Here is a 21,738-nt window from a genome sequence, read left to right as displayed (position 1 = left end):
ATAAACAATATTATTTTATTCAAAATAAATCAATTTGAGAGATGCTTTAGTCACGCAGATGAGTATTTTTGGGTTAAAATTTAAACAAAAAAATGCCACTCTATTATTAACTATTTAAATGTAATGTTTATAAGAGTTAATAGTTAAAATCGCTTTAGAAAGATATTTTAATTTCTATTTTTATCCCCGAAAAATAAAATTAATCAAATTCGTTTTCAAAAAATAATCAATTTAGTCATGTTAGTCCTTCCATCATCTTTTGGTTGTGACAAAAATTCATCCATTCCATAATTTAACTAATGTATCACGTCTTCGTCTTCAGCAGATAGAGCTGGCATTCTAATCAGAACCAATAACATCACGAAATTCATGAATTCTATTTTGGACAACGGCTATGATGCAGACGACGTCGATGCACATGCAATAGCGGCGTTGAAAGCGTAGGCAGTGACACGAGCGACAGCATGAACAACTTGCGAACATGGAATCTGCTATGGAGGTGAGGTTGGATTCTTTTGGATTTGGGATTAAGGTCTATAGATTTAGGGACTGATTTGAAGTGATGTAATAAATTTATCTTATCAGCAACAAGTAGGTATATTAAGCGAGTGCAACGTTGGCAGTTAATAAGTCATGTCAACGAGCGTTAGCCATCTTAGCACAGGAGATGACGGAAGAACTAATGCGATTAGGTTGGTTATCTTTCGAAAACGAATTTGATTAATTTTATTTTTGGGGGATGAAAATAAAATCGAGATCTTTCAGAACTATTTTCACTGTTAACTCATGTTTATAAATTTAGCAAACCTCTTTTAACCATTTTTTTAATCTTTTTTCCCAAAATTAAAATTATTTACTAGTTTAGGTATAACGCGGTGGTTGGCCTAACATGCAATCCGTTAAGATACCTTATTTTATCACACTCGCCTGATCACTTTGAAGAAGAGAGAAATTAAAATGTAGCATCCAAAGCCAACAAAAACCAACCTCTCAACATGGAATAAGTAACATGTACATGCCAACCTCCTGAATAATTTATAGAACCCTAGTACAAATTACAAAAGACATATACCTGATATTGTCATAAACAAAAGCCCAACAACCACACTCCCAACTTCCAATTCTTTACAGATAGTCACATTAATTGATCAGACACACAACTTGTACCAAAATGAAAACAACTCATCATGCATGTCAAGTGTCAACCCCCCAAGTTGTAGTCTCCTCCTTGCTGATATAAATTATACATTCCACCTACTTCCATTTTTCCATCTAGATAATCTCCCCCTGCAAAAATAAAATTAATAAATATAGTTGGACTTAGCTGAATTGCTATAACAGAATGATAGATTAAAGAGAGGATCATCTATGATACTTTGATGGTTTGGGGGGTGGAATTTGGTTTGATTAAAGTTTAGAATTAGGATTGAAATAGGTAATTGAGAATAAATTTGGAAAAAAAATTAACTAATAGTTGATGGTAAAACAAATAACTAACTATAAAAATAGAAATAAAACATATTTCAAATATTAGAGAAAAAATCGAATCAAATTAAACTTATTTTTATTGTAGTATAGATGTGCTTTTCTAAATATCCAATGAGTTTCAAAGAATGTGAAGCCACGTACTTGAGTTTGATAGAACATCATCAAAAACAGGCATACGACTAAAATTCCTTAAGGGTCTTAGAGTGCCATCTGATGTGAAAATGGGATCTGATTTGTTGTTCTTGTTTGGATGTTGATTATTCAAATACTGCAACTCAGGGTTTTGAAAGCACAACTTTTCTGACCGATTAGCAGCAGAAGCATTGGTCATCATGATGGTACTATGTTGTTGTTGTTGGGAATCAATTAACTCCTCTGGCCTTGTCTTCTTATCCTTAGAATCAACCTCAGCATCTACTTCTGGTTCAATAGTAGTATGTGGCACATTATTTTGAAGCTTCCTCTTTGATCTTGCACGCCTGTTTTGGAACCAATTGTATACATTTGTTTCAGAAATCTGGCCATGGTGGCTAAGTTCAGAAGTAATCTCTTTAATCTTCTCCTTGCTTGGAGTTCCATTCCCTTGATCAAATATACGCTCAAGAATTTGAAGCTGCAATGGTGTTGGTGTCCACCTTTGCCTAGACGTTATTTTCTGCCCTGCTGATGTCATCAATGAATCGCAGTATATATTCCCCACCCGAACTCCTAATCAAGAAAATTAAACCACAATCACTTTCTTATATTAACAAACAAATAAAAAATTAATCCTCTGCACAAACATCTCAGTTAACACATGATTCAGAGAAAGATCACACTAAAAGAGTATAATGTACACACTCTAAATAATTATGTCAGTTTTCATCATATTAACAAATTCAATACAATAAAGATATTAATTATTAATCAATATACAATAAAAAATATTAAAAAATCATCAAAATTTATTATTTTTTACTATCATTTAATTATTAACTCAATTTTTTTAATCTAATTCTTTTAGTTTCATAATCCAATAACATATTTTATTTCATATTTTAAATATTGATGATTAACTAATGGTCAAAAATAATAAATTCTGATGATTTTTTACCATTCTGGTAAATTACATCTAATAGAAAATCAATAATAGAAGGGAAACTTGTGCTTGGAAATGATTATTATTGGTTAATGATTATTATTTTGTTAAAGCTCGCATTGGCTTTCGTGTAAATCGACAAAGACCAAATTGGTGAATGGAAAGGGATCAAATTGGTGTTCACTAAAGAGAGAAAATTGGATGACAAACCTAAACCTTAGACTTTGGGTGAAGAAATTATCATTCGATTAAATTTTCAAGCTTGTTAAAGAGTTGATTGCTGAAGATTGAAACTGAAAATTGAAGCTGGTTTATGTTTGTGCATAATCTATCACAAAACTAAGATGATTGATGAGAGAATTAAGAAATAAAAATATGAAACCTGCAAGATCGTGGTGAGTGGAGAGTGTTCTATGCATCTCAACGAGCTGGTCGCAGAGAGTGGCATAAACCGCAATCTGCTTCCTCAGAGTCTCTAACTGTTCATCAGTCATAACCTTCACAAACACCATATTGTTGTTAGTACGATCTGCCTTCTCATTATTCTGTAACTGCTTCTGCCATTCTATCATCTTCACCACCATCCAGAGAGAGAAAAGGTTCGTCAGAAAAAGTGTTAGTGGCACCAAAAACCAACAAAAAAGTACGAGAAAGAAAGAAAGAAAGAGACAAAAGGCGCAAACATGAAACGTTTACAAACACGATCCTCTATTCCTTTTTACGCTGTGCGGCATGTGACTCACTTGGATCATCTCATTCAAAATATTCAAAAAATGAAATGGACACCCATGTGATGTGCCCAAAATTCTTCTTCTATTGCAATCATTTTCTGTTTATGCCGTAACCGCCTCAAATTCATAATTTTATGTCATTACTCATTAGGTTCAACTTGAAGGTATATAAGCCAAGAGTTTTGTACAAGTGTTATGTACATATATAACATATACTTATTATTATTAGAATATATTTAGGATATTATATATTAGTATAGTGTTTAAGTATAATTTTTTTATTGATTTTATGTTTATTTAATTTTATTATTATGATTAAATTATATTATTGATCTATAAATAGACATTTTTTCAGAAACGAATCTAAAAATTTTAATATACGGACCAAATTATATACAAATTTTTTAATTATATTTTTTTGTGTTGTTTTTTTATTACATGATATGTAACTACTGAATTATTCTTTTTTAAGGTTTTATCAATATATATAGAAAAATATATAATTTTTTCAATAATTTATTTTTGACATAAAAATTATATAAAAAACATAACAATATTAATAATACTCTATAAAATTACAAGATACTAGTAATTTTATCATATGTTTAGTTAAGAAGTTCTTACCTATCTTTTTAATTAAAATTAATTTTTTAAAAGTTTAAAAAATTTGAAAATAAATTATAAATTATTAATTATCTCAAAGATACCAACACTGTTATAAAATACAATATATAACTCTCAAAATAAAGCTATAGTCGAAATAAATTATCATAAAAAAATAAAATAAAAGTTTTATAAGTTTAGAAGAAAAATTAATATTTTTCATAAGAAAATAATATCTAAAATAAATAATATATTATTAAAACATAACAATGGAAGTTATTATTTCTATAGAAATAAGTATATAAAAATTATTTAAAAATATAAAAACTTGAGTATAAAATATTGAATTGATAAGTAAATGTATTGGTAAAGAAAATAAGTAAAACTTAAACTCATCATATTATAAGAAATAATTACATATAAAGTCATTAAATTTTTTTATTTTATCAAACACATATCTCATATGTATAGTTTTTCAAAATTTGGAGGACCAAGGCTATTACTTGTCTCCTTAATCTCATCTTGCATTTCTCTTTGAACAATATATAACAACAACATTTGATATTTATTTTTAAATTATTACCATAAATTCTAATAAATATATGTCCTTTAGTTAACATTTAACTAATTTGTCTTTTTTTCACTTTTTCTTAAAAAAAAAAACTGTATCTGAACTTCTTTTTAATAGAAAAAGTTAGTTTCTTAAAACAAGTGAATACTTATGTATAAATTTAGTGCATATATTTCTTTTTTCATGGGTCATGTTGTGATAAATTTAGTGCATATATATTTGTTAAAATGAATTCTTATTATTAATTTATAAACTATATTTTTGGGTATTTTGTCCCCTGTTAACAGAAGTTTAAGATGAAAAGATGGCCCCTTTTTTTTTTTTTGAGAGAGAGAGAGAAAGAAGGTTGTTCTCAATCTTGTTTTTAAAGGCATGTCTTGTGTGCCCAAAATATATAAAATGGCATGTCTTTACTGAAATTGGACACTTACAATTATAAATGGTACTAGAAACAAAACAATTCCCTTGAACATAAGAAAGTGCATGAGTAGAAAATTGGCAAGCAAGGAAGCAAACCTTGTTTAGCTACTTTCGGGTGGTCTGTAAACCCGATATAATAAGTCACCACACAATATATTAATATAGGTGAAAAATGTATACGAATATATTTCGAAACAAAAAGGGGATAAAATATACCATTTAAACTATGAAAGTATGAAGAAAAGAAAATTAGTCATAGGAGAGTTTATCACGGCGTAAAATCCGGGCACGTCAACCTGCTTATAATAGTAATTAGGAGGTCTGTATCTATAATAATTTGGGTTATAATAATTAAAATAATAAATTTAGTATCAAATGGGTCCATAGCTCAGTGGTAGAGCATTTGACTGCAGATCAAGAGGTCACCGGTTCGAACCCGGTTGGGCCCTTTTAAAATGATTTTTTATACAGTTTATTAGGGTGGAAAAAGGCTAGGCGGCCTGCAGCCTGCCCTGTATTTGGCCAGGCTCACTAATTAGCCTTATTTTTTATAAATATTAAATATACGACATATTACATATAACTATTTTTATTAAAAAATAATTTTTTTAAATAATATTTTTTTTTTGTAAAAAAAATTATCAGGCCTTTTAACAGGCTTTAGGCCAGGATGAATAACAGGACAGGCCTAGTACTTTATAAAGAGCCTATAACAGGCTGCAGGTCAGGCTCAAGCCAATCAACTGTATGACAGGCCAGGCTTGTTAAGAGTTTCCACCCCTACAGTTTATATCATAGTTCATATAGAGTTAATGGTCAAATACTCTTAGTTCCTTTAACATTTTGAAAAAATTTTAGAGAACTACCATTTTTAAAAAACAAGTTTGACTATTAACCCCCACACAAATTTCCTATTTTGTGGATGGACTATGGAGGCATAAACATTGAAGCAAAATTTCTAATCCGCAACATGAATCATATCATAAATTCATAATTAAATATATTTCGTTTTAAGTTTGTTTCTGCATTGATAATGAATTTTCAACATAATTTGCATTGCATTGCTCTTTTAGGTGGGTGGAAGCCTGGAAGGGACACAAAGATGAAACAAGCTACTCGTTAATGGTTCGTATAGTCGACCTCTACTTAGGCATAATAAGTCTTGCGTTGGCATAGATGCCTAAATAGAAAAATCAAATCTTAGAATTTAGAAATTCATATTCTGAATGCTAACATCACAAAAACTGTATGAAGATACATCCAACATAAGATACTATCTTATGTAACTTTACTACCCTCACTCGAAGGATATAAAAACTTTAAGTCGCCAGGAGAATGCCTCCGAATCGTGCATATGGCTCCGAACTTTTCGACTGTATTGCTCCAAAGTATGTGCCTGCTCATTTATGATATCATTAGACATTGTTTCTTCAGCTAATCTAACAGCTGCCATTTGAGAAAGTTGAAAGTTCTCCGCCACATGTTGTAGCTTCCTAGCTGTTTCGCCCTCACCCAACATCATAAGGGAAACCAACAAAGATTTCAGCTCGCGTCTGGCTTCCGGTGTCAAGGACATGCCTTTAAGATGCTCCACCAAGGCCATCTCCTCATCAGGACTGCAATAGTGAGTAAACCAATGTTAGCATTCACGTGTTTCAGTTACTAATAAAAACAACAATTGTGCATGAGGAGAAGTTGCTGGGTCGGGGTTCACAGAAATTTATCATGTCCAAATACCTCCCAGGACGGATTTTCCCTCTTTTCTTCTGACGTCTGCTGTTTCTTGCCTTGCTAGTTGCAGTTGAGCTAAGGGAAGCAGCAGAACTTCTCTGGGTCCTGTTGATGAAAAGAGAAAAATAAATGATAGCGAACAATATCACTAAAGTGAAATTATTTCGGGGTGTATTATAAATCAGAATGATACATCTTGCAGAATATAATCAGATAATATAGTATCAATGCATACCCTGTGGTGTATGCACTCATTCCACTCAAATTACTGCTAGTTTCTGAAGCAGCATCATCATCAATATCACTCGCTGCACGTTCCTCTGACTGGAGCTTTGCCGCCAGAAGTAATCTTCTCTGTCGAACAGCCAAGTAACGGGCCAAGTATTTCCCTGCTTTCTCTATGCCTTCTTCATATTCCCCAATAAGTGTGCTTGCACATTCCGCAGATGCATTGTTCACTGCTTTAATTAAGTCATCTCTTCTATGCATAAAAGCAACCCTCAGTGCCTCCTCCCACTCCCTTGCAGAAATCAGTAAATTCACCCCATTGCTAATATCTCCACAGTACTCCAGGGCAATTTTGGCAGCTTCCCCAGGTTTGCCAAGGGCTTGAAGTTCTTCACAAAGCTCACTAGCAAGATGCAGGACCTCATCTTTTCCAAGATTAAGGAACCCAGCAATTGTAAGCACCCCACTCCAGTTATTAATAGCACGATAAGACTTCAGAGCCTTATCCAGGCAAGAACATGACAAATAAATTGTTGCAGCATCTTCAAAGCACTTTTCGTCACTAAGATAATCTCCCCATGCCTCAAGGAAGGGCATCTTCTTTGCAGGGTCAGTAAAAAGTTTAAGAGACAATGGAAAAAGTTGAGGGTTTTTCTTCACAAGTGCCATACAATCATCATAATAAGAATCTCCAGCGGATGCAAGATGTCTGAGAGCCTTTTCAAACCTTTTCAGCCTCAGGTCAATATTATATTGCATTAACAGAGTAGGCATACGCTGCAATTCTTGTAAGAAAGGCAAAAATTCTTTAGGATCTTTCTGAGCATTCAATGCCACAATTGCTGCAAGATTTAAATCATACAGACCCAATGCAGATTCATAGACAGCATCTGGATCAGCCAACCACAGAAGATGCTTCAATGCTTCTTCAGCAGAAGGGTAAGACATTCTCCTCTGGTCATCAGCATGAGACAATTCCATTTCACGGATAACTTTTATTCTCTTAAGAGCATCTTCAAGTAACGGAGGATCACTCCGGGCTAGAGTGGTCAAAATGCAAAGCTCCCTACTTGGACTTTCTGTTAAGTGATCCTCAAGTGCTTTCCTTACAGCCATCAGAACAGAAGAAATCTTGTCACCAGCGATATCTCCAACTAGCATAACATTAGCAATCTCTGGACAGGGGACTGAAATATGATTTTTGTAGAGTTTCTCTATAATATTTTCATTCTTTATGGAACAAACAAACTCGGTTATGTAACCCAGATTGTTAACCTGTCTAACAAATTCAGAGGCCAATAGTGAAAATGCCTGCCAACCACAGTAATCTACAATAACATTGAAATCTATTCTATGTCGCCTAACCATAAATAATGCATCTTTAAAGCGCTTTTGAACCAAGGCATTAATGATAGAGGCCAAAACCAATTTTCTAGGGTACGTGCACTCTAGGTTTCCCCGAGTAGTTTGCAGTATAATGGCAGCTTCATCCCCATGTAGGACTCCAACAATTTTAGCACCTCTCTCCCATATATTTATGTAGTTTTCACTTTCTTGTCTTCTCCTGCTGTTGATGTGAACAAAGTTCGCATACTTTGTATCTAACTCACCATTAAATATATCAGAAATGTCAACAATAAAAAGCAAATCTTGTTTAGTTGCAAGAACTAAATGTGTGGTAACTAGATCATCCAAATTTGAGTAAAATGAGAAACTGCTACAGTTGCTACAGATTATCCCGCCATTTGCTTGCAGTCTGCCAATCTCATCCATCCCAAAAAGCACGGCTTTTGATTGCCCACCACTGTCAACTAGCACTACACTCATCCATGGGCAAGCCGATGAAAAACCTTGATATTCTTGCTCAGGATATCCTCTATTAAAGCCAATTTTTGAGACATACTCTCTGATCTTTCCACCAGAAAACTGCATATATGCAGAACATTTACCAGCAGGATTTGGAGCAATGCTGATCACTTGATCTTCAAGGGAACTTTGCTTTGAGATTCTTGCATGCCAGCCTGAGCATGTCAATAATCCCGGAACATGATCCTCAGAACACTCTAGTTCCATTTCCTGCAAATAGAAGCCTCGGACACTTCCCTCACTCAATGAGGTTTGAGATAAGTCATTACTGTAACAGAAACCATAATGAGAAACAGCTAGTAGTGTACGTGAATCCAGCCACACAAGATGTAAATTGGATCCAAAAACTACTTCGGCATGAGAAGCTTCAACATTGAATTCTTTCCCCTCCAGTTCTTCCCAGGTTTCAATTGATGGAAGCTCAACAATACATAAGCAACCATCTGAAAGAAATGCAGCTAACTGGTTCTTGGAGTTTTTGCAATATAAAGCCATACCCCGGACATGAGAAGAAAATTTCAGGCTAAATAAATACATAGGAGGTGGCATTAAGGATAAGGAAAGGGGGGTTACATGAATGTTAGAGCCATCAACAACTAGTGCAATAGAATTCTCTGTAACAGCTGTGACCCAGACAAAGTTGTAAACTGTGACCTGAGCACCACGTGTCCAACAAATTAACTGCAATGGCTTTGCTGGATCCCAGATGAAACTCACTTCATCTTGCTTCAGGTATCTAACTTCATGCTTCAGGTACCAGTGGTTATTACTAAAATACCATACTTTTATAGCATCATAATTTTCACATTCAACAACACCCGCAAGAAGATCAGAGCTGCAATTCCACTTCAGAGCTTTTATGTTTGCGTTAACTCCCTCATTGATGCTAAATTTGCTTCTTTCTAATCCATTTCTCTCAAAGAAAACAATTGAGGGACATTTATTTTCATCTTTTCTATCATAAACTGCAGCAATTTTAGCGCCACTGGGCATCCACTCCAAAACGGTCCCAGCAAAAGGTTTTGCCTCAGAGGAAGCAAGCAAAGCCCCAGAATCTCGTTCCCAAACCTTAAGCTTCTTAAGCAATGGAACAGAACTTAGCACATCACACATCGTAGCGAAGTATTTTCCATCTCCTCGCCAAGAGATAGGATGCTGTTCAAACAGATTCGACAGAAACTTTTCTTCACCTGAAAAACAGCAAGTTTGGTCACTATTTTGAAACGTCTCTGCATAAAAATAGAACACTTATCACCAGTTATGTTAAAGAACAAGTAGTGGCATAATCCTTCACCTCAAATCCGCTTATTTTCAGGATCTCCCTAAAAACCATCTAAGAAAATGGGTTAATACTTAATATCTGCTAGCAATATAAATAGCACTATACAGAACCATTATCGCAACAAAATGATAATATACATATGTTTCTTCTTTAAATAAAACAAGAACACTATCTTTTGTGGGCATGAAAAACAGAGAGAAGGGTGCTAAGTCCTTACTTACGTCAATGGCTTCAGGAAGATCATCACCAAGCGGGGTTTCATACAACAAATCCCAATCACAAGTCATCACCAAAATCTGCCCAAAACCAGTGAGTATAGCAATGAGTTCCCCATCAGGACTTGGCGAAATGCACCTGACACCACCCTCCACGTTCCCAACAACTTCAATCGCATTATCTTCGACGCTGTAGAGAATCAAAAGGCCATTTGCAGTTCCCAGAATAAGCGCTTCTTTCTCCATAAGATAATCAAATGAAGTAACCGAATCATCAGGTTCCAGGTCAACAGTGCCAACACCATCCGCAGGTAAAGAACTCTTGCTCCAAGTTCCTTTTTCCTGCAAAAAAAAAAAAAGTTGCAAAATGAATAAATCAGATCACGATAGGAACTGTAAATTACGGATGCTTTTAGATGGAACGTGAACGGATGATATTGAGAAGATGAATTAGGGAACTGACATGGAAGCAGGAGAGGTGAGAGGTGTAGATGATGTTGTGGGAAGAGAAGAAGAAGAGGCGGTTGCGCTCGATGTCGAAGGCGGAGAAGCGCAGGGTTTCATCGGCGTCGGAGTTTAGTTGGAGATAGAGAGGAACCTCTAAGTAGAGCTTGAGGTTCTTCATTCTTTTAATATTAATATTAATATTGTTTATTTTTTAATCATTTTAAAGCAATAAATAATTAAATAAATAAGTAAATTTATATTTTTATTTATCCGTTTAGGAGTCCTAAGATAAGAAGTGAGAAAGCATGGCAGCTAGAATGAACACTCTCTCCCTTCTGAACCCTTCTCACGTCTCTCTGCGCCCCAGAGATTCTCGATTCTCTCACAGGCCCCTCACCCTCAGATTCTACACTTCTCCGAACCCTAACCGCGGAGCTTTGTTCTGCACATGCTCCACCACAAATGGCGAATCCTTTGTCCTCACAACCCCTCTCTACTACGTCAATGCCCCTCCCCATATGGGCAGCGCCTACACCACCATCGCCGCCGATGCCATTGCTCGCTTTCAGGTCCAACTCCCTTTCTGCTCCATTTCACTCTAAAATTTGGGAATTGAAATTACCTGCTTTGAAGTGATTATTTTGTGTTAAGTGTCTGTGACTTCATCATTTGACAGCGGCTATTGGGAAAGAAAGTTATATTCATTACTGGCACCGATGAACACGGAGAGAAAATTGCAGCTGCTGCAATGGCCCAGGGTTCCATCCCACTTGATCACTGCAATCTCATCTCACAAGCTTACAAGACACTGTGGAAAGATGTAACTTACTCCTTAATATTTGCTGGAATATCTACGCTTTATTTTGCTTTAATCGTTGAACATTCAGATTGGTGCTTCCTATTTTTGTTGATATTCTTTTGTTATTCCTTTTGATTGCAGTTAGATATTTCCTACGACAAATTCATTAGAACAACTGATAGTAAGCATGAAGCAATTGTGAAGGAATTTTATTCAAGAGTGCTCGCCAAAGGTGACATTTATCAAGCGGATTACGAGGGACTTTATTGTGTGAACTGTGAGGAATACAAGGTGATAGTTTGGTCTTTGTATGGGCTCTTTGTTTTGAAGGGTCTGGTGACTTTATGTACAAGCAGTCTTGAAGAGTGTCTTGCTATTTGATGCAGGATGAGAAGGAATTGCTTGAGAATAATTGCTGTCCTGTTCACCTAAAGCCATGTGATTCTAGGAAAGAGGAAAACTATTTCTTTGCACTTTCAAAATACCAGAAGTCATTAGAGGAAGCTTTGAATAAAAACCCGAATTTTGTGCAACCTTCTTTCCGTTTAAACGAGGTAAGGCAATGAAGAATCCTTTTTGTCTTTGTAACTATATATTAGTTGCCTTTGTCAATTGCACTTTTAGTTTACTGCGTGTCATGTTTGTATAAAATTTTATCTTCAGAGCTCATTTAGCTGCATTCAGTGCCAGTACTTTCAGAGTAGATTTAGAAATGGAACTTATATAGTTTCTGGGATTGGCATAGATACAGGTGAACAATCCCAATGTACCTAAGCCATTTTACGTTTCTTAAGCCTTGGTTGGTGCTTGAGTCAATGATGAGGCCTGTCCGATAATGCTCCAAGATAGCAAGAAACCTAAAACCAAAAGAAGCATCCTATTATAGTTACATTTGATAAATTTTTATAACAATCTTCAATACTCAGCCAACCAGACATGACTTCATATTATATCTTATATGTTTATAAGGTTGTGTGACTAAAGACAATAGAGTTTTTCTACTGCCACTTCAGTAATTTTGTGGTCACAAATCTGAATTTGACTTCATTTTGTTAGAAGTCAAACTAAAGCTTGAATTTGAGTTTCATTTTTTAAGTCAAATATAAATTGCAAGGTGTTAGACTCTGATTGGTTTTAGTACTTGCACTTCTACTAACTCCCTCATTCGAGCCCAAGCATATTAGAAATTATAGCTGTTTAAACTACAAACTATAGGTAATAATGGGTATCTAATGAACTGATTGTCTCTTTAGGTATAGCTTTAATTGGAGTTTCTTGAATATTATCTTCTTTAAAAACTAATTTCTTTCTTATACATCAAGGTTCAAAGCTGGGTTAAAGGTGGCCTTAGGGACTTCTCTATTTCACGAGCATCAGTTGATTGGGGAATCCCTATTCCCAATGACAGAAGTCAAACTATATATGTATGGTTTGATGCTTTACTTGGGTAAGACCCCCTCCCCCAAAATTTATTGCTGAATTCATAAATAATGTTTAACAATAATTCAGAGTGCTACTATATCACTTATAATATTTATTTGATTGAATATTTAAATTGCAACCTGCCTTACTAAATTTCTCCTACGTACTTTTTATTTTCTATTGGTATTTGCAGCTATATATCAGCGCTATCTGATGAGCAGGAGCAGCCTGATCTACTAAATGCTGTTTCTTCAGGTTGGCCAGCTGCATTGCACTTGATTGGTAAGGTATGCCCCCTATTTTATTTTCCTTCATTTCGTTTAATATTCTACTACATATATTTTACTATCATTTAAGCAAGATATTTGTAACCATTATATCTGTAGGATATTCTACGCTTCCATGCTGTTTACTGGCCAGCTATGCTGATGTCTGCTGGACTAAGTCTTCCTAAAATGGTTTTTGGGCATGGATTCTTGACAAAGGTAATATCGTTGACCATGCTTACTATTTCTTATGTTTCTTCTTGAAGTAATTGTTATAGCAAGTATAACTTCCTTGTATTCCATTACCTTCTTCCCAAGAGATGATAGTTGTAATAGCTGAGAGAAGTCAAGTATTATTAATAATGATAGTAGTAGTAATAATAGTAATAAAATTTAAGGTGCTTTGCTTCTCTCTGAGGCACCTCTTGAAAACAACCCATGGCTATTGAAAAAGGTCAACAACATCAACAATGATCGTAGTTATTATTATCACTATTATTTGACTTGGGATAGTTTGATTGAATCAATTGTTTAACAAAATATGGGTTACTAAAAGCTTAGAGACCAAAGTTTTATGAATCTGGTTCTTATATTAAATTTTATTTCATGCAGCAATGCTTTTTATTTTGAAAATGTTAGGATGGCATGAAGATGGGAAAGTCACTAGGGAATACTCTTGAACCAAATGAATTAGTTCATAGATTTGGGACAGATGCAGTTAGATACTTCTTCCTCAGAGAGGTGGAATTCGGCAGTGATGGAGACTATTCAGAGGAACGCTTCATCAATATTGTGAATGCACATCTTGCCAACACAATCGGTATTTTTAGCTTTGCTTTCTTTGCTTGTAACATTCAGTCACTTCTATTTATTTTTTAAATTTTTATTTAAGACTTCAATGCCAAGTCTGGTATGCATTTCCTTCATTATTTTTGCAGGAAATCTTCTTAATCGTACACTGGGACTTCTAAAAAAGAACTGCCAATCAACTCTGGTGGTTGATTCTACTACTGCGGCGGACGGAAATGAATTCAAAGACAACGTAGAGAAGCTGGTAAAGTCTTAGGAACTCTAGGCTTTTCATTACTTCTGTATTGAATTTAAAGTGAGCCATTTTTCAGCAGTTAAAGATTATGCCAATTTTTCACCAGTTAGAGATTATGCCAATTTTTCACCATTGTTCATGAGTTCGGGTAGTTTCCTCTGAGGCAAAGGTTTACCGATGTTTACATTTGTAGGTTGATAAAGCTCGTATGCACTATGAGAATCTTTCCCTGTCATCAGCTTGTGAAGCTGTTCTTGAGATTGGTAATGTTGGTAATTTCTATATGGATGAGCGAGCACCATGGTCTCTGTTTAAGCAAGGTGGGACTGCTTCTGAAGCAGCTGCGAAGGTAATTTGCTACAACCATTTGTTGATGTATTTATATACTGTTGTAAAATTCCATTTGCTCGCATTGAACTTTGTTTTCCATCTTAACGAAGTATAATAAGCTTAACCAATTCATTTTTTTTTCTGATGATGTTGGTGCAGGATCTTGTAATTATATTGGAGACGGCGAGAATTATTGCAATTGCATTACTTCCTGTTACACCGAGCTTGAGTTGGAGAATATACGAACAGCTTGGCTATTCCCGGGACCAATTCGATGCAGCAACTTGGGTTTCTTTCTTCTTTCACACAGATGCTTCTACTACCCATCATCAGCACTTGATGGTTTCTGTTGGCTAATTTTAATTTCTATTTTTTGTTGTATTATAGGGAGACACGAAGTGGGGCGGGCTTAAAGGTGGCCAAGTCATGGCTCAACCAAAACCAGTCTTTGCAAGGATTGAAAACCAAACTGAAGATGTGGACAAAGGTGTTGCAGTTGGAAAGACAATGAAAAGTAAAGGCAAGAAGATGAAACAAGCCCAGCAAGTCGCGGGGGCTTAGATATCACAACTTGGATGCATTTCCCCCTCTCTCTCTCTCTCTCTAATTTTGAGCCTCTTGTAAAAACTAATTTTTTGCTAATATATGTATTCAAATATTTGGACACATGCGTATGCAAAAACAGCATAAGTTTGTGATGTATATGTATGTATATAAATTTTGAATGGTAAGTTTTTGGGTTCCTTACGCCAACAATAAATTTTAGTGCTTTAATTTCTAGTTGTGCTTCACCCCTCTGCGCTAATTTCTTTGCACGCAAGCAGAGTGGTCAGTAATGGATTTTTTTTAACTGCGTAAAAGTTTGTTTAAAATTAACTTTATTGGAAATTTCAAACACAGAACACATTGTTAGAGCTTTTTTTTTGTGTATCCTCCACTTATACTATGCAAATAAAACCACATAAGTTGAAGCCAAAAACTCTTTATCCCTCCAAAATTAAAAGAAGCAAAAATGTATGCAACAAATGTCTATTTCTGTGCTAAGACCTAAGATAACAAAAATAATAGGAAAAATTGGACCCAGTACGGATCTCCAAATTTTAATTCATAATTGGCGTTAGCTTCTAGATTTATTTTTGTTAATGACAATTTGAGTTAGAATGTTAAGTTGTTACAGTATACAAATGAAAATGACGTCGATTCGTATGTAATTTAACTTCTTATAAATGTTATACGATGTATTTTTCTTTTTCTTTTTTTCTAATTTGCAAAGCTACAAAACCATGTCATTTCCATACGTACATCGTGACAACATAACGTATTAACTCACTTGGTTATTGATAAAGATGAACGGACTGAGGGAGTCACAAATTCAAATTTGGAAATCTGTATTGGATCAATTAAAATTTCAGGAATCAATGAGGCATCATAGAAATTTTAGTAGTTGTTTTGAGTATTTATTCGGAAAATTCCGACGCCCTATGGTTTTTAACGTGATGAATAATATAGCACGTGTTCGTTCATGTGCAGGTAGGAAGGCCCAGTCCCACTGTCCACTAGTAGGTTTGAATTTTACAGTGATAGGCCCACAAGCCCCAACCACAAATCTTGAACCACCAAGCGATTCCACCCCCCACTTCACTCCTTCCGTCGGAGAAAACTGACAAGCAAATCAGGTTCCATCTCTCTCTAGTCTCTAGCGATCATAGGATTTTTTTTTTTCTTTTTAATATTTATTTATACACTTATAGACGTTGTTATTCATTTTCTTTGATCTTCGCCAATGTACATGTACCGTGCTTCAATTTCCGGTTAGATATTTTTTGTTTGTTTTTTCATCTTTGCAATAATCGAAATCCAGATTATGCGATGATCTCTTCTTCTCGCTTTTACTTCTTAGTTAGATCTATAGATCTACGTCAAATCCTGAAGTCAAAATGTTGGTTCCCTTGAAACCTCCTTCATCCTATTTGCATTCGAGTAGTTCTCGTATAACGATCGCATAGCGGAGTGGATGTCGCGTTAGACTCCGGATCTAAAGGTCGTGGGTTCGAATCCCACTGCGATCGCATTTCCTTTTTGCGTTCTTCCTCTCTGTCAGTGTAGTTTTGTTTCCTGCATGCAATGCATTCCTGAAGTGTTTGGAACTCCATCTTGTGTGTTTTTTGTGTGTGCTTCACTTAATAAGATGAATATTATGCGTTTGAATGATTCCTCAGATTGTGTTATCACTTATCAGTAGAAGTGAAATCAAATTTAAATGGTAGTTTTTGTTCCTTTAGGATTTTAAAATCTTCTTTTACATACTCAATCCTTCAGTGGAATTGAGAGTCACAGGAATTACTTTATAGAGGGGGGAGCAGGATAAATTATTAGCAACTAAAGATATGAGGGTGGGATGCTCTTTTCTGTCCACTGTCTCTGCCTGTGTTTTGCTGGTGTTGTCTCTATGTATTTCCCCCATAGTTTCTTGCTTTTGTATTCATGGATTGACCAGTGATTATTCTAAGTTGAGAATCCACAACATTATGCCGCAAATGCAGGACATGAGTCTGTGACTAAGTTAAAACAAGGTTTTTGGAGTGAGGACATAGAAATGCTGAGGAATTTTTGGTGATACAGATGTTGCAATGAAAAACCTCTCTAGGAAATAATCTGGTGCAGGGACAGTGGATTCCACTGCTATAGCAGTTGCCCATACCGTCCCATTTTGACGGATGAGGTTCAAGGAAATGCAGGAAGAGCCCAAGGATTATGGCTTAGATTTTTCTAGCGTTGGAAGCTGAGTAGAGAATCATCGCTGAAATGGTGGTTTAGAGATTAAAGCTTGAATGGTTGAAGAGTACAGTACACAATCCTAAATGTTGTTCTGTCTTGATAATCCATGCTTTAATGAAATCATAGAAATCCTTGATCACCTTTCTGATTGCTTCTCCAAAGCTATGGTCAGGCTGGTGGTTATATCCCTTTGTAGTGGATAGATTCTCCCAATTAGGGCTCTTCATATTTTGTGTATACCTCGGAACATGTCTGTTTGCGAGACTGCAATAGATGGCAATCCGCCATATAATTTGCAGTGATGTTAGATTCAAGCTAAGTTGTCCATCTTCTAATCTGAATTATACTGTTTTAATAGGAATCTTGCCATATCTTATACTTTAATTTTAACTTTTGTATTAGCTTTGGTAAAATATAGGAGTCAATTCTTTAACTTACTCTAATAATTTACTTATCAGTTTTGGGTAGTTTTTCCGATCCCACCAATATGGACATGGTAGAAGAAAAGGTAAAAAGCCGGTAGAGTTTGAGCGGCTTGTGATTATGCGAGCGATCTGTTTCTTCCATTAGCAGCATCATATACTAGCACCAAATTAGTGAGTAGGAGAATGTGATGCAATCAAATCAGTAATGTCTCTTTCTCTCTTTTTGTTATTCTCTCTCTCTCTCTCTCCCTTGTGGTGATGTCTCTTCCTCTTTGCTACTGTACAATGTGTTGCCAATGAATAGTGACTGAGATACGATATGTCTCCAAGCTTCAACCATTTTTCTTTTTTAATAATAGGGGATAAGAAGTGACGGGAGAATTTGGAACTTTTCTTGGTCGAGGCGTATTTGCCCTTGAGTTTAAGTATTTTCCTACCATTTGTTCTAGTACAAAATCTATTCGGCTGTTCATAATTTCTACACGGCAGGGAGAAAGGACGGCTAGAGCCATCGATAAATTGTTCTATTCTAGATAGTTCGCGAAAATAGTTCCTATTATACGAACAACATCAAAACGAAAAATTTTTACAACAAATTTATTCTTCAATAGTTTGATATAAACACTAGAGTATGATACATTTCTGGTATATAAAATTCTAATTCCGACATATATGGCGATACATGGTACTTGCTAGTTGTGTTTATTTTGTAAGTCTTATGAATTTTTAAAAGTAGAAAGGCCAATAAAACATTGGAAGTGAATGTGAGGTGTACGGATTAACAATAAAAAGTGGATGAAATGGCGTGCCAAATTGGCAGAAGGAGCACTTCTTTATCAGAAAAGCAATTACATATTGAAGAATATTTTACTTCTTAACACTAATAAAAATTAAAAAATGAATTTATAGTTGGGAAACCGAGAGACTTAAATTCGAATGTAAAGGGAACGCAGAGCATAAGAGGAGATGGCTCAAATTTCAAGATCACACTTGAACCCTGTCAGTCCATATCCACAGTAGCGTGTTTGGCCTACAGTGAAAAAAGAAGAGGAAGAAGCTCCCTCCTCAGACTCAGACCAGACAAGACCAAACCTGACCCCACCCAAATATTCCCTTCCTCTTTTTCTCTAACCGGTAACCCCCTTCACTGCACGCGGCATGGCATGGCATAGGACAACTCACAGATGAAAACGCGAACCGTTGATTATGAAACAGACGACTCGGAAGCCCGATAGCAGAGAAGTGAACCCTAAGAACACAAACGCACCGTAGCCCAACGCGATCGCGATGTCCGATTGCACGCAGAACGAATTGCTGGCCGTACACGCGTCCCCCGCATCCCTCAGTGTCCTAACCGTCGACGTGCCCGCTGCGCTCGCCGACAATAGCAGGTACGCGAACACCTGCACCAGCACCACACAGCATCACTCTCACCCTCACCCTTACCCTTACACCAATTCGAACAGTGAGTAAACCGCCACTATCGCATTTGCAGCTAGAACGAATCTGAAAAATAAATCCATGACGCCAATTTACCATTTTTTTCTTAATTTGCCTGTTTTGAGTTGACTTAGCTCGAAAGAAGGAGGGAAAAAGGAGGTAGTATTAACCTGAAGGTGTCATAGTGGTACCACTTAGGAGATGCGGAGTCGTGAGTGTTGGTGAGCATGAAGACGGAGGAGGCGAGGGAGAAGGAGAAGGAGACGAGGCGGAAGAGGAGGATGAGGGAGTTGAAACGACGCAGTTTGTGCTCCGCCACCGTGGAGTGGAACCGCGGTGGATGATGATGCTCCTGCGGTGAGCGGTTACCGTTGCGGAGCTGCTGAGGAGAGCGCATGTCCGTTGCCGTTGAAACTAACGCTGTCGTAATCTTCCTGAGGAGGAGGAGGAGGTGAAATCATGTGGAATAACAGTATTCTTTTTTCTCTTTCCTTTTTTGCTTATTCTGGTGAAAAGGATTTTAATTTTAGGGGGAAGGAGTCACAATCACGGGAGAGAACAAGAGTTCCATGACTAGCCACAGAATAAAGAAGAAGGAGGCTAAAAAGCAGAGTGGAGAGAGAGGGTTTAAAATTTGATTATTGGTGAGAGAGAGGATTGAGAAACTGCATGGTATGTGTTTGACAAAAGTCGTTCGAAGCAGAACGCGTGCAGGCAGAGGCAGTTGTGGTCGCTAGTCGCTACTCATCTCTTCTCTCCTTCTTTTCACATTTTCTTTTTCCTCTCTTTTCCTAATCTCCGTTGGTTACATTTTCATGCTTAGTTCAACCTTTTCGGGGCGCACACTTCTAATCTTGGGAAATTGCTCATCTTGATACTTTGAGGTTTTACACTGCTGTTTAACAGTTTAAGTAAAAAAAAAAAATTACCAAACAGTTTATCAAACGTGTTTCTATCAAAATAAAAAAAAACTTTACTTTGTTTTCTAATAGTAATCTTAATATAGATATTTGTAGAATATATATTAGTTAAACTCTTATTTAATTAAGTACATTTCATTAGGGCTAATGAATTATAACTCAATTGATATAGTTTCTTTATACTTATTTAAGAAGTTGGGTTGGGTTCGAGTCTTCTTATTTTTTGTTAAAAAAAAAGTACATTCAATTAGGAAACTATACATGTAAAACTAACAGCAAGTATTAATGTATTATGGTAATTTTTTAATAGTTATTATGAAAACATGAACCATCTAACTTTTTACTTATCTAAAGTTGTATAACCCAAATTGAGAAATCTCGTAACTCATAAGCACTACCAGTTGGCATTCTTATCCCTTTGGTAATCATTCGTGATTGTGTCTACCCTTTGGAAGTAACTAATAACTAATATCAATAATAAATAACTCAACACGTGATAGTGTAGGAATATGGGTGGGTTCTTCCTCAAATAATTGGACAAAAGCATTGCTGTCAATATCATTTTTCTCTATGCTTTCACACTAAGTCTTTGCGATAAACTGATTTTGAGTTTTCTTCTATCATTGAAGAGAAGACAGGATGTCCTACTTCTTGTATATTTTTACAATTTTATAATTCTTTATATCGTTGATTATGTTGACCTCGTGTGTTCACTTTGACACTAACATCCCTTTCTACATGAACAAAACAAACTGCTTTGACTTTTGTTAGCATGTCAACATGGGCAATAGAATACATGCATTTTTGTATTTTGCATTCAAAGGTTCCTTTCATATTTTAGGATTTGGACCTCTTTTGTTGTCTAAGAACTTTTACTACTACTAGACAGTTTTGCAGTACCACACAATATACAATTAAATAATTGTATTAGGGATTTACAACATTTGTTCACTTGAGACTTCTCAGGTCTCACATAGCAACTAACTTTCCTTCTAAACTCGGCCCTCTCTCTACTCTTTATGCAGATAACAAGATGAAAAGATTAAACGTGATAATCAAACTAACTATAAATGGGTATGCGTTGCTTTTGATATAATAACATATATAAGCCTATCCACTAAATTCAAAGGATGAAAACTCTCTTAACGTGAGCATCTCTGTAAAGTGTGTGTATTACTATACACACTCTTTTAAATTATTTATTTATAATTATAAAGTACTTTTAGAGAAGGAATATATTCTTGCATTCTCACAATAGAAATGCATGTTTCTGAAGAGATTCATCCAGATTGAGGATAGATATTGAAAATGCAGCAAGTATCTACTAACTAGCTAGTCTCTCAGAAACCGTATGGATTTGGGTCAATGAATCAACATTATGGGCTGAAAATTTCTCAAGGCCTCAGGAGAATGGACCAAAACTTGAAGCATAGTTGGGCTTTCCATGGATCCATTACCATCAAGCAATGAGGGTCTGCTTGCCCGTTCCGACAACTGCGCACTTGTTGTGCATACAACACGTGTCCCCTGACACCACCACCCCCTCCGAATAATTTATGCATGATTAGTTATTGTTTAGTAATGGTAATCCCCACATTACGGAAGGGATAAAGAGGATACTATATGATATTTCTCCAATTAATGCCCCATTAC

General features: G+C 35.7%; 4 protein-coding genes and 2 non-coding genes across 11 annotated transcripts; 3 read left to right on the top strand and 3 right to left on the bottom strand.

Moving 5' to 3' along the window:
- Positions 1-952: 952 nt before the first annotated feature.
- LOC107467544 (WUSCHEL-related homeobox 13) lies at positions 953-3,427 on the bottom strand. Of its 5 annotated transcripts, none has more exons than XM_016086669.3 (4): positions 3,237-3,427; positions 2,949-3,138; positions 1,630-2,196; positions 953-1,287 (listed from the first exon to the last, which is right to left on the bottom strand). In XM_016086669.3, exons 1-4 carry the CDS (start codon positions 3,249-3,251, stop codon positions 1,202-1,204), a joined length of 858 nt encoding a protein of 285 aa, XP_015942155.1. In that variant the 5' UTR covers positions 3,252-3,427; the 3' UTR covers positions 953-1,201. The 5 variants fall into 5 exon arrangements, with proteins under 5 accessions (XP_015942155.1, XP_052109894.1, XP_015942156.1 ...); XM_052253934.1 differs by having other exon boundaries at positions 3,263-3,427; XM_016086670.3 differs by having other exon boundaries at positions 3,250-3,426.
- A 1,841-nt stretch (positions 3,428-5,268) lies between these two features.
- TRNAC-GCA (transfer RNA cysteine (anticodon GCA)) lies at positions 5,269-5,340 on the top strand. Its single transcript has one exon. It is a non-coding gene; the product is annotated as a tRNA-Cys (tRNA).
- Positions 5,341-5,846: 506 nt separating this feature from the next.
- On the bottom strand, positions 5,847-10,838 carry LOC107467428 (elongator complex protein 1). 2 transcript variants are annotated; one of them, XM_016086529.3, is made up of 5 exons: positions 10,677-10,838; positions 10,216-10,555; positions 6,858-9,906; positions 6,629-6,727; positions 5,847-6,507 (listed from the first exon to the last, which is right to left on the bottom strand). In XM_016086529.3, exons 1-5 carry the CDS (start codon positions 10,836-10,838, stop codon positions 6,189-6,191), a joined length of 3,969 nt encoding a protein of 1,322 aa, XP_015942015.1. In that variant the 3' UTR covers positions 5,847-6,188. The 2 variants fall into 2 exon arrangements, with proteins under 2 accessions (XP_015942015.1, XP_020987129.1); XM_021131470.2 differs by lacking the exon at positions 10,677-10,838 and having other exon boundaries at positions 10,220-10,336.
- Positions 10,839-10,948: 110 nt separating this feature from the next.
- Positions 10,949-15,280, top strand: LOC107467390 (methionine--tRNA ligase, chloroplastic/mitochondrial). The gene is made up of 12 exons (XM_016086473.3): positions 10,949-11,229; positions 11,337-11,480; positions 11,601-11,750; positions 11,846-12,013; positions 12,782-12,906; positions 13,075-13,168; positions 13,268-13,366; positions 13,787-13,967; positions 14,086-14,201; positions 14,386-14,541; positions 14,682-14,810; positions 14,910-15,280. Exons 1-12 carry the CDS (start codon positions 10,966-10,968, stop codon positions 15,081-15,083), a joined length of 1,800 nt encoding a protein of 599 aa, XP_015941959.1. The 5' UTR covers positions 10,949-10,965; the 3' UTR covers positions 15,084-15,280.
- Positions 15,281-16,518: 1,238 nt separating this feature from the next.
- TRNAR-CCG (transfer RNA arginine (anticodon CCG)) lies at positions 16,519-16,591 on the top strand. The gene has a single exon. It is a non-coding gene; the product is annotated as a tRNA-Arg (tRNA).
- A 1,886-nt stretch (positions 16,592-18,477) lies between these two features.
- LOC107467389 (CASP-like protein 4C1) lies at positions 18,478-20,031 on the bottom strand. Its single transcript, XM_016086472.3, is given in 2 exon segments — positions 18,478-19,231; positions 19,336-20,031. Coding segments are annotated over 2 exon segments (555 nt in total). The 5' UTR covers positions 19,563-20,031; the 3' UTR covers positions 18,478-18,903.
- Positions 20,032-21,738: the final 1,707 nt, after the last annotated feature.

Source organism: Arachis duranensis, chromosome 9 (assembly GCF_000817695.3).
Source record: "Arachis duranensis cultivar V14167 chromosome 9, aradu.V14167.gnm2.J7QH, whole genome shotgun sequence".
In the NCBI taxonomy this organism is placed as follows: domain Eukaryota; kingdom Viridiplantae; phylum Streptophyta; class Magnoliopsida; order Fabales; family Fabaceae; genus Arachis; species Arachis duranensis.
This window is presented reverse-complemented; position numbering and strand designations above follow the sequence as displayed.

Bases quoted from the DNA above. Each gene is read 5' to 3' on its own strand.
- LOC107467428 (XM_016086529.3), bottom strand. From the start codon at position 10,838: ATGAAGAACCTCAAGCTCTACTTAGAGGTTCCTCTCTATCTCCAACTA. The intron at 9,907-10,215 runs GTAAGGACTTAG...GCTGTTTTTCAG, and splicing joins TCCTGAAGCCATTGACGTAA to GTGAAGAAAAGTTTCTGTCG. The intron at 6,728-6,857 runs GTATGCATTGAT...TTTCATCAACAG, and splicing joins ATGAGTGCATACACCACAGG to GACCCAGAGAAGTTCTGCTG.
- LOC107467390 (XM_016086473.3), top strand. From the start codon at position 10,966: ATGGCAGCTAGAATGAACACTCTCTCCCTTCTGAACCCTTCTCACGTC. The intron at 11,230-11,336 runs GTCCAACTCCCT...ATCATTTGACAG, and splicing joins ATGCCATTGCTCGCTTTCAG to CGGCTATTGGGAAAGAAAGT. The intron at 14,811-14,909 runs GTTTCTTTCTTC...GTTGTATTATAG, and splicing joins AATTCGATGCAGCAACTTGG to GGAGACACGAAGTGGGGCGG.
- LOC107467544 (XM_016086669.3), bottom strand. The intron at 2,197-2,948 runs GTTTCATATTTT...TTTCTTGATTAG, and splicing joins CACTCACCACGATCTTGCAG to GAGTTCGGGTGGGGAATATA. The intron at 1,288-1,629 runs GTACGTGGCTTC...TTATTTTTGCAG, and splicing joins TGATGTTCTATCAAACTCAA to GGGGAGATTATCTAGATGGA.